At 37.4% G+C, this 12,199-nt stretch overlaps 1 protein-coding gene across 13 annotated transcripts in view; it reads right to left on the bottom strand.

Annotated features, from left to right (window-relative positions):
• The window catches only part of kmt2d (lysine (K)-specific methyltransferase 2D), a 247,310-nt gene that overhangs the window by 124,971 nt on the left and 110,140 nt on the right, over positions 1-12,199 (bottom strand). For all 13 annotated transcript variants that reach the window (XM_072248869.1, XM_072248878.1, XM_072248876.1 and 10 more), the window contains 4 exons: positions 11,333-11,476; positions 10,692-10,811; positions 9,716-9,849; positions 3,242-3,413 (listed from right to left, as the gene is read on the bottom strand). In XM_072248869.1, coding sequence (XP_072104970.1) covers positions 3,242-3,413; positions 9,716-9,849; positions 10,692-10,811; positions 11,333-11,476 — 570 coding nt within the window. The remainder of the gene's footprint in view (positions 1-3,241; positions 3,414-9,715; positions 9,850-10,691; positions 10,812-11,332; positions 11,477-12,199) is intronic.

Below are 12,199 nucleotides of genomic sequence, written 5' to 3'. Positions count from 1 at the left end.
ACAATAAGAAATACAAGAATATTAATCTTTAATAGAAATCAACATGGAAAATAAAGATTTATTTTGTAATTCATTGATATACTTTCATTGGTATTGTCGAAGTAAACAAACCTAATTATTTTTTTATGAATCTCGATTAATTATACAGAATAAAACAGCAGTGATCTCAGAACTGATCACATGGGTGTACAACATCTTACACTACTCCTCTAACTAGGACTTGTAATGTCCTCTGTCAATTAATTAGCCATTTAGCTTGTTTAGCTTTTTATACAATACTACAGTCGCAAGAAAATGTTTGTGAACCCTTTGCCATTATCTGGTTTTCCGCATTAATTACTCATAAAATGTGTCTCATTTTCACCTAAGTCACAATAATAGACAAACAGAATCTGCCTAAATTAATAACACACAAACAATCGTACTTCTTCTTAACACTGAGTACACCATTTAAACGTTGAAAAAGTATGTGAACCTCTGGGGTAATACCTTCTACAAAAGCTATTTGGAGTCAAGTGTTCCAATCAATGAGATAAGATTGTAGGTATGGGTTGTAGAAATGCCCTGCCCTTTCAAAAAGACACACAAAGTCAGGTTACTGACAGAGTCTGTTCTTCTCAACAGAAATCTTCTTATGTCCACCACACCTCAATCAAAACTACCTTCAGAGGACCTTAGAAGAAGAATTGTAGAGATGCATGAAGCTGGAAAAGGTTACAAAAGCATTTCTAAAGACCTGAGCGTTCATCAGCCCACAGTAAGATAAATTCTCTACAAATGGAGGAAATTCAGTACTGTTGCTACTCTCCCTAGGAGTGGGCGTCCTGCAAAGATCACATCAAGAGCACAACATGCAATGGTGAAGGAGGCATAAAAGAACCCAAGGGTAACAGCAAAAAATCTGCAGAAATCTCTAGAACCTGCTAAAGTCTCTGTTCATGTGTCCACTCTAAGAAAAACACTGAACAAGAATGGTGTTCATGGAAGGACACCACGGAGGAAACCAGTGCTCTCCAAAAACAAACATTGCTGCGCATCTCAAGTTTGCAAAATACCACCTGGATGTTCCACAATATTGCTGGGAGAATGTTCTGTGGTCAGATGAGCAGAAGTTGATCTTTTTAGTAGAAATGCATGTTGTTATATTTGGAGGAAAATGGGCACTGAAAACCAACACAAAAACCTTATCCCAACTGACGAATGATAGAAGGAGCATCATGGTTTGGGGCTGCTTTTCTGCCTCAGGGCCTGGACAGCTTGCAATCATTGAGGGAACAATGAATTCAAAATTACATCAAGGCATTTTACAGGAAAATGTCAAGGTAGTGGTCCTTCACTTGAAGTTTAATAGAAGTTGATGATGCAACAAGACGATGATCCGACACACAAGAGTAAATCAACAACAGAATGGTTTAAAAAGAAGAAAATTTGTGTTTTGGAATGGCCTTAACCTAATTGAGATGCTGTGGCGTTACCTGTGGAAGGCTGTTCATGCAAGGTAAAACAAAAAATATAGATGAACTGAAACAGTTTTGTGTGGAGGAATGGTCTAAAATTCCTCCTCGCTGTTGTGCAAGTCTGATCGGCAGCTGCAAGAAACATTTGGTGAAGGTTATTGCTGCTGAAGGAGGTTCTACCAGTTATTAAATAAAAGGGTTCACATACTTTTTCCTGCAAATATATATTCTAGCATTTGCTCATGAAAAACCTCAGGATTTTTATTATTGAGTTTATTCTATCACGTTTCTTTTTTAAAGGACTAGCTGTCACGAGGTTTCTTTCCAATTTGCTGGTTCGCTTTATTCACTGAATTGTCAAAGAAGGACTTCAAATTCAATCTCTTTTCATCTGCAGGTGACACAATCATCAGTTCTTAATTGACACAAGTTGTTGGAATTTATTTAACATATTTTTAGCTTGTCGAAGATACTGAGAATGTTACATTCATTTCTCAACCTGAAGGATTCTGAACATTAAACATCAATTTTGTTACTCTGTCCATAGGAGTTAACTGATCTGCTGAATATTTCAATTTTTTGTTCATTTTAGACATCCAGTATCTGCAGTTCTTCACTTTCTGTGGCTATATACAGTATGAAGTGCTGCAATAGTGGGACCAATTCAAGTGAACTATTCCAAATTAGATGATGTTGAACTTGTCAACTATTGCTCTATGCATGCAAGTGAATGGTCAATATTGATTATCCCGTCAAACTTTAATCTTGTAGTTTTTGGGAACACAGAAATCAAGAAGTGCCCCACTCTTATCAATGTATGATACTTCTGCCCTGGTCTGATATCCATGCTGTTTACGACATCCTGCCCTACCCAAAATAAAAAAACTTCAACAATAATAATTCAGTTGAGGGTTAAAGGGAAGTAGTTGAGACCTCTTAGATGGCCACTGCAGCAAATATTGATGCAGTGTAAATGCTACCTCTAGATGCACAAGGACTTCTTTATCAGACAAACTGCTCTCATCAGTGAAGAACCCACTCATGATTTCACAATATAGAAAAATCATTGACAAGCAGCTGATGATGGAGCCCAGGATGCTTTCCGAAAGAATACTATCAGAATCTATTCTGGGGCTGCAAATGGCTTTTGACAACTATAACATTTTCCTGTACATTAGATGAGAATCCAAGTGCTTGATCAGTTTTTCTTTAACCCAGTTCTGCTGAAGCTGATATACTGCCTTTACATAAGACCAGGTACTCTGAACTCTCCTTCAGTACTCAAGCTCTTGCATTTGCATCTGCAGCCATATGGCTGTAGCATCTAAACAACAGCTAGATTATCGACAAGACAGAATTAATTGTCGCGATCACTAATTCAGTCCAGTTTACTGGTCAACGGAACAGTAACCTCGGAATGAGATTTATCTTGTTTTTGGGATATTGTTCTAAATGGACAAGACTAGCTTAATATGGGAAATAACTTGTTCAACAGTCTTCATCTAGCATGTTATCAAGGACCATAGACAATGCTGTTTCCAGTGTATTAAGTGAAACAAGTTTGCTGGGTACTACATCTGGGAACCTCCCTGCAATAGAATACTTTTAGCAAGTGATCATTTAACTTTCAAGTTCATCCTTACTTTCAAATTCATACACTTGCACTTCAAGAAACTCAACTTCATCTACTTACTAAAAAAGGAATACATTTATGTGGAAAATCTTATCAACAATTTCTTCATCCAAAATTGAAATATATTCACAATTAACTGTCAAGTGCTCACCCCTCTCCTGGGCTCCATCAAGCTTTTCATCCGTTGGGTCCTTCTGCTGAGATGCTGGGTCTGATCGAGAGCTGCCTTGTGGGAACTCTGTGTTTTCACTGTCAGAGAAACCCTCTGAGCTGAGGCAAACTTTCCGACTGCTGTCCAGCAGTGACTTTCCAAAGAACGCTTCCTGTCAGATATGGAAGGTTAAGAAAAAAATCTCGGCTAACCTGCAAATCATTACAGAAAGTAAAATTTCCATGTGTAAACATGTAAGATTACTTTTCATTAAGTCTCATATCACAAACTCCATTTTTAAAACTGGATGCAATTTACAACAAGTATAAATTACCTACCTTAAGAGTACTATCATCCTCATTTTTATTTTGTGAAGGCAGTTCAAAATCCACATACAAATAAGTCCTTGCTGAAATGAGGTGGTTAAAAATACCAGGACCGTGTACCTTTTAAAAGTTTGGCACCACACATGGTAGTCCCTTGACTATTCCCCACTCCACTGCATATATAAGCCTCATTCTGGGAGCATACCTCAGTTCGCTTGAAAGAAGGCTGCAGCAGATTTAGAAAGTTGAATATCAAAGTTAAATACAGATTCAAAGGAAGCTTCTTTGCACCATATTAGATGGAGGAAGCTTTGCATATGGAGGCTGAACTAGAATACAGCACAAGGAAAAGAATACCAAAAGGAAGCCAATGCGATATTCCTCCTCATTGTTCAAACTCCACCCATAAAAGCTGCAATTGCTAAGAGATTACAGACGGAACATTGACTCCAATTTAGAACACTACAATGTTAGGACACTCATCACAAGCTGCCTTATCCAGAGTTCATAAAAGCATTGCATGTCACAAGTAAACTGTCTCCTGTCATATGTGACCACAAGTATAATTAGTTCATAAAATTCTTGCTAGTATCCAATAAGGAAAATCTACATTCCTGTAATCTAGAGTTTTATTAGGTTTATGGGTTTAAATAATGCTTTATCACCACATAGCACTGAGTGGAATCAATTCCTTGCAATGCAACAGAAAATTAAGCATAGAAAGAAATCCAGAACATATTTGCTCAAAAAAAAATCTTATGGCAATAAGGTGCAATGTTCCCAAACAATTCCCAGCTATTCACTGTGGATCCTGAGAAAAATGCTGTTTTTAATATAAACAGTAAAGGAATGCAGCCAAAATAGGGATTGCCTCAAATTTTAAAAAATTGCCACATACAAGTTCTTTCCTTAATGTCCAACAAATTGGCCTTTACCTTTATAACAAGAAGCCACCAACAAGCAATCCATGCTCTTTTGCAGGGTGAGATTCATCAATTGTTACCTTTAGTTTGATTATCCTAGGAGACATCAGAAATTCAGAGTGGCTATGTTTATTTGCGTTACTTGCCAATGGAAGCCTCATCACTACCTTCCAACCAGAACTCTTCTTTAAGCATCTTTTACATACTAATGTAAGACCAATTTTCAATTAACTCAACTATCTTCAACATCAAGTATTTTCACTTTCCTTGAAAACAAGTAATCAAAAGTTCAAATAAATACTCATGATAACGCAAGCAATTCAGCAAAAAAAAAGGGATAAGCCCACTGACAAACCAAAACAGTGAATGCTAATTAACCAATGGCGATCAAGTCACCCCAACTACTTTAGCATAATGACAATGTGGATTCTGAACAGTAATCAAGAGGAGGAGAGGTTTTTACTTCTTCATAAACCAGTGGTGGCAACGTCAAATGTAGCAGCACCATAAAGACTACCTTGATCAAGATCCTACTTAACATAGACCAGTGATCAAGCCTGGAAATTTCCTGTTCACATTTACTCAAGCTTTACTAGTGGGTCAATGGGGAAAGCATACAGGAAAACTTGAGAGCCAGGTGCATTTCTGAAGCCAGAGTTATAACATGATGTTGCCATCAGCCATTTGCTGGCTTCTGCAGAAACATAAATTGTGTCCATTTGAAAACACAATGGACACAGAGGCCTACGCTGTATGTATTGTACTGGTGGTGATGTTAACCAGATTACTTCCAGTAGGATACTAGACATGTAGGTTGGTTGCTGTCTAGCTCTAATTAAATTACTTAGTACACAATTCTAAAGCATTTGATAACCTGGAGAATCTTAACAATTATCATTTCTATGGGCTTCACATGAAATGAATGCACATTGGCCCAGATTTAAAGGCAACAAGCATCATAACTGAGAGCATGGTTACCTCAAACCATACACTGAGTTCAATCATCTGATTTACAGCTGCGGCATAACTAGGTGGAACGCATGGTCAGCTTCCTCACGTTTCAAGGCAAACTAAATGGACTATTAATTTCCTGCCAATGAAATGCTCCCTTATAACAGTCCTTACCAGTAATTTAAGCAGTACAGAGAATCATGAGTCAGCAGGCAATAAAAACAATTTTGAGGATGACAAGTGACAATTCTGTTATCAATTCAGTGATAGAGATTCCTCCTCCTCCCCAAACTGAGTCAAAACAGAACTTGAAATCTCCATCTCATAGTCTAAACACCCCACCTACATCAAAACTGAAGTTCTTCAACCCCATTTTCAGCAGCTTTAATGTTGTTGAAAATACTGAGGGATTGTTAGGCCATTTTGTAGCAACATCAAGTTCAAAGTAAATTTATTATCAAAGCACATATATGGCACAATATACAGCCCTGAGATTCATTTCTTTGCGGGCATACTCAATAAATCCAATACCATTAAAGACTCAATGAAAGACCACACCAACAGGGCAGGCAACCAGAGTGCACAAGACAATAAACTATGCAAACACAAAAAGGGGAAAAATAATTATAATAAATTAATAAGCAATAAATATCGAGAACATGAGATAAATAGTCATTGGAAGTGAGTCCATAGGTTGTGGGAACAGCTCAGCGATGGGGCAAATGAAGTTATTCCCTCGGGTCAGGGCCCTGATGGTTGAGGGGTCAACCATCAGGTGGTACCTTTACACAATTACTGCAGTTCAAAAACAGCCCAACAGTACCTCGAGGATAATTTTTGATGGACAATAAATTGCTGTCTTGCTAGCAACACTCAACCCATGAATGACTAAAGATAAATCAGGAGTCTTTTACCCAGCAGAGAAAATTTTCATTAAAAACACAAGTTTCCAGGTGGAATAAACCACTCTCTAACCTACCTCACAAATGGGACCTACCTATTCTTTGCCTTCAACTCATTCACTCCATTTACCTCCTTCATTCATATGAGCACCTTTATTTGAATTCCTTCAAATAAGATGTCCAGTAAATTTACTGATACAATTCTCAGTTTTATTTTTTAAAAAATAGGTGACATAAAACCATCTTAAGCTCTGAAAATTAGAATTGTCATTTTCTCATCCATATTTAAATTTAACTTGGAAACAAAAATAAATTTTGATGTGTTTAAATTAGAGGAGGAAAAAAATTTCAAAAAGGAATTTGATTTTACATTGTAGTTTAGTAAGTAGATTTAGTGAATGACTCATCTGACCCAGACCCTAAATAAAGGGGCAGCATATATAATATAATTCTTCTATAGCAGAAATATAATTCTTCTTCAACCTGGCCAAACTAATACAAGCCAGCTGTAGTCTCATGGTAGCTGCAAAATGAAGTCTCAAGTCAGCGTATTTTTTTGTGCTATGAACAATTTAAAGTAAGAAAACATTGCATTAAATAAATGCTTTGATGAAATTCATCAAATGAATAAACACTCCACACATAACCATTACAGTCACTGGTGAGAACAATTCTGCACAAAAATAATAAAAATTTCCAGGAGATATGCAAATAGTGATACAAAGTTGTACTGAAGTTGCTGAGATGCAATTAAACACCAATTATAATTCAACAGTTCATTCAACATCATTATTCTTGTAAACCGTCAAAGTCATCTCAAACCTGCCTGTAGGATCTTGGTCCACAGAGAAAAGATAATACATTTGGCAATACAAGTCATAATATTTCAGTTATTTATTGTACGTGAAGTACTTCGAGACATTTGAGACACATGATAAAGTAACAACCAAGTCAACACTTTAGCATGAAGAGCCTCTGAATTTGGAAGGTGAGGGAGAGAAAAGTTTCAAAGATTACACACTACACACAAGACTGAATTTAAAATGTACAAATCATCTAACTGTTGAGTTTTATCCTTTAGGGACAAAAGTAACTGAAGTGCCAAATCAGTTCATGATATGAATAAAACACTTAGGACATTAGTGGCTACACAGACTGAATTGATGGAACTGAGGATCTGGCAGGATCAGAGCAGTGTCCTTTTATGAAGCTGAATACGTTCCATGGAACCTGCAGGGCTACAGTAAGGAATCAGATTGGTTTACAAGTGTTGAAGTTGAGTATAGCATTCAAACTCTAAAATAAAACAATCTTTCACTGAAAAGTAAAACCACCAATATTCTCACCAAAGAATGGCAAATATTTGTGCATTCTCTCTTTCACCATGATCTTCTGATTCACTTAAAGACACATGGTAATTCCCCTCAATTAAGAACATTCAAACAAACATTTAGGTAAAAAAGTTTCTGAAATTTAAGCAGCAAATCCAAATTCTTTTGTGTCATAATAGAGCTGACCTCATCACCATATTTTGCACCTAAACAAAGCTTATTTTTATGCACCCATGTGAGCCGGCCCGGCCCTATTTCGTGCCCCTGTGCAAGCCAAGCTGGTCCTACTTTGCGCCCGCGTGAGCCCAGCTGGCCCTGTTTCGCGCCCGCGCGAGCGCGAGCCGGCCCTGTTTCGCGCCCGCGCGAGCCGAGCCGGCCCTGTTTCGCGCCCGCGCGAGCCGAGCCGGCCCTGTTTCGCGCCCGCGCGAGCCGAGCCGGCCCTGTTTCGCGCCCGCGCGAGCCGAGCCGGCCCTGTTTCGCGCCCATGCGAGCCAAGCCGGCCCACCCCTATTTCGCGGCCATGCAAGCCAGCCTGGCCTTATTTCGCGCTCGTGTAAGCCGGCACGGCCCTATTTCGCGCCTGTACAAACAATCTGACCCACTGTTGCACCAATGCCAGCCGCTCAGTAAAATGCTGTGCCAACGCAACCATTCCAGTCTGATTTTGCATCAATGCAATTTAATCCAGGCTGATTTTGCGCGAGTGTAATTGGTCCTACCCGCTCTACACCCACGTAAGCTGTCAAAAGTTCCTCTGCGTCAATGCAAATGATCTGACCCACTTTTATGCCAATAGAAACAAACAGTTATCCCGAGCATACAGAAAACCAGAAGCGCTCCTCTGAAATGCAAAGAGGTATTTTCTACTTTCATTAGTTCCCGATTAGAAAAGACTTCACAAGAATAGATGGTACTTTTAGATCTCATTATCAGTTACATTATTGAACTGATTTAAAAGGGAAGGATGAGGCACTGGGGTAAAGTTGAAATTGGAAGTGTATACCTTGACCCTTTACCTAAGCAGTATAAATACAGCCATATCACAATTTCAGTGAAGAATCTTCAAAAATAAGCAGAAACAACTGCATTCTTTTATCTTATTAACCTGTAATAATGATATAGGAAGTTGCAAGTGACACACAGAATGTATAGAATGTTGCCACCAGTCTAAAAAATTACTGAACACATTAACGCTTCCATAAAATTAAACAACTGTAGAAGACTACAACCACCATAATCTAGCATCAAATCTCTGATCCAACCATATTATTGACTTCTTGCTTTCTAGCTATTCTTATTACTAAAATAGGTCACCAACTGTTCTCCAGATAATACGTGTGCCATATTCAGTGTATGTTATACAACATTTGAAAATTGACAAAATATTATTTATAAGAGATTCTGCTTCCAAAGAATACAAAAGTCTAAACAATCTTCAGGTAAGCTGCATCATTAGAAGACATACTAACATTTAAACAATGAAGTTGCAGTCCAATGTCATCTATTTTGGAAGAGATCATTTAAGCGTCCTTTGAAATAAAGCACACTTGGTTGCAACTAAAATATTGGAATGAACCATTTGACAAAGGCCAGATGTACCACTATAGATATGAAGTTGTTGAGAGAGAGTTTTCTTTAACCAGAATAATTCCATCTGATGCAGTGGCTGGGAATATGGCTAGATTATAGTATGTCAAATATTTTATAGCTTTGAAAATAAATCAACAGTAACAAAGAAAGATCAGTAGCAACTGAAGTAAACACAATTGCATGTTTGAATTTTTACCTGTGAACATTTGATTAAGACTGAAAAAACAAATCGCATTCACAACATTAAGGAATAATTGATGAATAATTTATTTTATACAGAAATGCTAATGTGGCTCACAAAAGCTTCAGTGGCCAAACACATTAACAATTCTGCAGGGACAAACGACTTATCTACGAACTTGGCATTACTGTAAATTACTCAAGATTGTTTTCTTTAACAAATGCTATCAAAGTTGCACAATCATCTATGTGAATAGCAAGATGCCAGTACCTGCAGATATGCTGGAAAGGAATCCTCTAACTTGCTTTTCTTTCGGCGCTGCCTTTTCTTTGCTTTCTCACCTACATCTGGTCCTACCACAGGTATATCACTGGCACTCTCAGCTGGAAGTTCTACCTGAGTACCTACACGAATCAGAAGTTAAAAACCTCAATTGATATGGAACCTTTTTTAAATAACTTAAGCTACGAGAGTTAGGAAAGCTCACCAAATCAGTGCAAAGGAGCCACATCAGGAGTGAGAGTTACTATGGACACTAATTCTTGGTTAATACCAGCCTTCATGCTAATAGTTCAGTGCCCTAAATTTTGGATTGAACAATATCTGACAATAAGTGTAAAAGGTCACCAATTAAAACTGGTTATACCAATTCTAAACAGTTTTAGATGCATGATTTCTCGTTCATTTAGAACATGGAACATCAACTGCTCTCGCAATTAGCAGCACTTCTATCCCAGGATGAAAGGTTGAGTGTAATCTTGAGCTGGATTCAAAATGTATCTCTTTTCATGACTTGTCCTAAATTTCCCATGGGCAAATATATTAAAGCATCCGTTCCCTACAGTAATCTCAGACTCTTAGAAATAGTTCTGAGATTGAAGTATAGTTCTTGCTGCAGAAAACCTGCATAACCCCAGCACTGGTCCAGACTATATGTTCCCAAAATATATAGTTTGGGACAGCCCCCACCCCACCCTTGTACGTCATCTGTCCATTAAATTTTAGATAGAGAAAAATAGTAAGATGAAGGGCCTATTTTCAATACATCACAATTAAGAAAACATTCTTCTCTTAGAAGCACAATAAATCAATGTTCCCTAAAGTCTGTCTTGGCCCATTGGCTAAACAAATAGAACAAGTGATTTTAAAAATGAACTAAGTCATTGGGTTCATCTGCAAACAACCAAAACATAGCATAAACATGCTGCGACTTCATGCTTATATTATTATGGAAATGTAAACTCACCTTCTTCTTTGTTGCACTCAATATTCGGACACTCAATGGACATTCCAGGCTGTGCCACAGAGATTTTATTCAAATTCTTCATCCGTGACTGCCTCTGACGGACCATAAATCCACCAATTCCTTAAAAAAATATCAAAAGTATGTTTGTTTTCTCATTCTTAACATTCTTTCCCTTTCACAATTCACCTCTATTCTTCAGCCTCATTAGTCAAGATAAGGGACTGCAGGCTAAAGACATTCCAAAAATCTACACGCATAACTTTATTCAAGTTGCACTCGTGGTATGCACTGTCAGCTTTCTCCTGTCGAGTTATCACCTGTTCCATCACCATGGCAAGAAACCAGATCAAATGCAGCAATCTGATCTGAAGGCAAGTGTTGCATGCTTCTTTCAAATTGAGTTTACAAGGGGGGAAAGAAATCTATTCTGGATTATGCAAACTGCTTGCAGAATTTAATTAAATTATAAGGAACAGAAGTCTATCAAAGATAAGTTGGGCCTTCCAGGGTAAGAAATAGAAGCCTCAAACATAATGTAAGCTATCAAATGGACATAAATGCATTTGAATAGCTTTTCAACCAGCATGTAGAAAAATCAAACTGCTTTTAAAAAATTTTTGGCAACTTAACACATCACTTACCAGGTCGGTATGGCTTCCTTTTCCTCTTTTTCCCTTCCTCAGTTTCCTCACTTGTTTTTCCAGGATTGTTTATTGCACACACATCATGTTCCTGGCAGATAGGTGCATCAGGTTTTATGTCACATTCTCCTGGCTCCACGGCAACTTTAAAAGAATTAGAACCCAACAAATAATCACATTCAGTGTAATTCAAAAAATTTTTTAAAAAAATACCAATACACCTTTTTAATTGTTCTTCTTACTCTACAAAAGCATCACAAAACATTTCAATCTGTATTTATCAAGTTCTCATCTATATCCACAATTTTTTGTGAGGTAAGTTACATTCATTTCCATTATAAACTTCTGTAAGCCATAATTTAATTAGAAGTTTTGATGTTCAAGTTTATAATAGAAAACACAATGTAATCATGAAGTGCCGTCACACAGTTTCCCACTTTTCTTCCCACTCAGTCCTTCAAATGTCTAACATTCAAAAAACAACTGAAATAATCATTTTAACTAATGTATTTCACAATAATTTGGTTTCATTCATCCACTTAATTTCTCGTTTGCTTGTGCATAGCTTCATTAAATCTTTACTCAGTCTGTAAAGGGGGAATCTGTAGTTGCTACTTTTGTCTACATGTCTGATGCCACAAGATGAGTTTTGCACTTTACCATCTGAAAACTTTCAACGAATCCAATTTCCCAACTGAAACATACCATGTATAGGTTTTCAATTAGTGTCCGGACAATCTATGCTCAAAACAAACACTGTAAAAACAACTTCAAATTTCAGAAGCTTTAAGACAAAGTCAGCATTTCTCTGGATCTGTGTTACAGAATTAAATGCTTTAAACACCTATCTGTTGTAATCTTTATTCT

Source organism: Mobula birostris, chromosome X, assembly GCF_030028105.1.
Source record: "Mobula birostris isolate sMobBir1 chromosome X, sMobBir1.hap1, whole genome shotgun sequence".
Classification (NCBI taxonomy): domain Eukaryota; kingdom Metazoa; phylum Chordata; class Chondrichthyes; order Myliobatiformes; family Myliobatidae; genus Mobula; species Mobula birostris.
The sequence above is the reverse complement of the archived record's forward strand: the minus strand, read 5'-3'. Positions and strand labels throughout refer to the sequence as shown.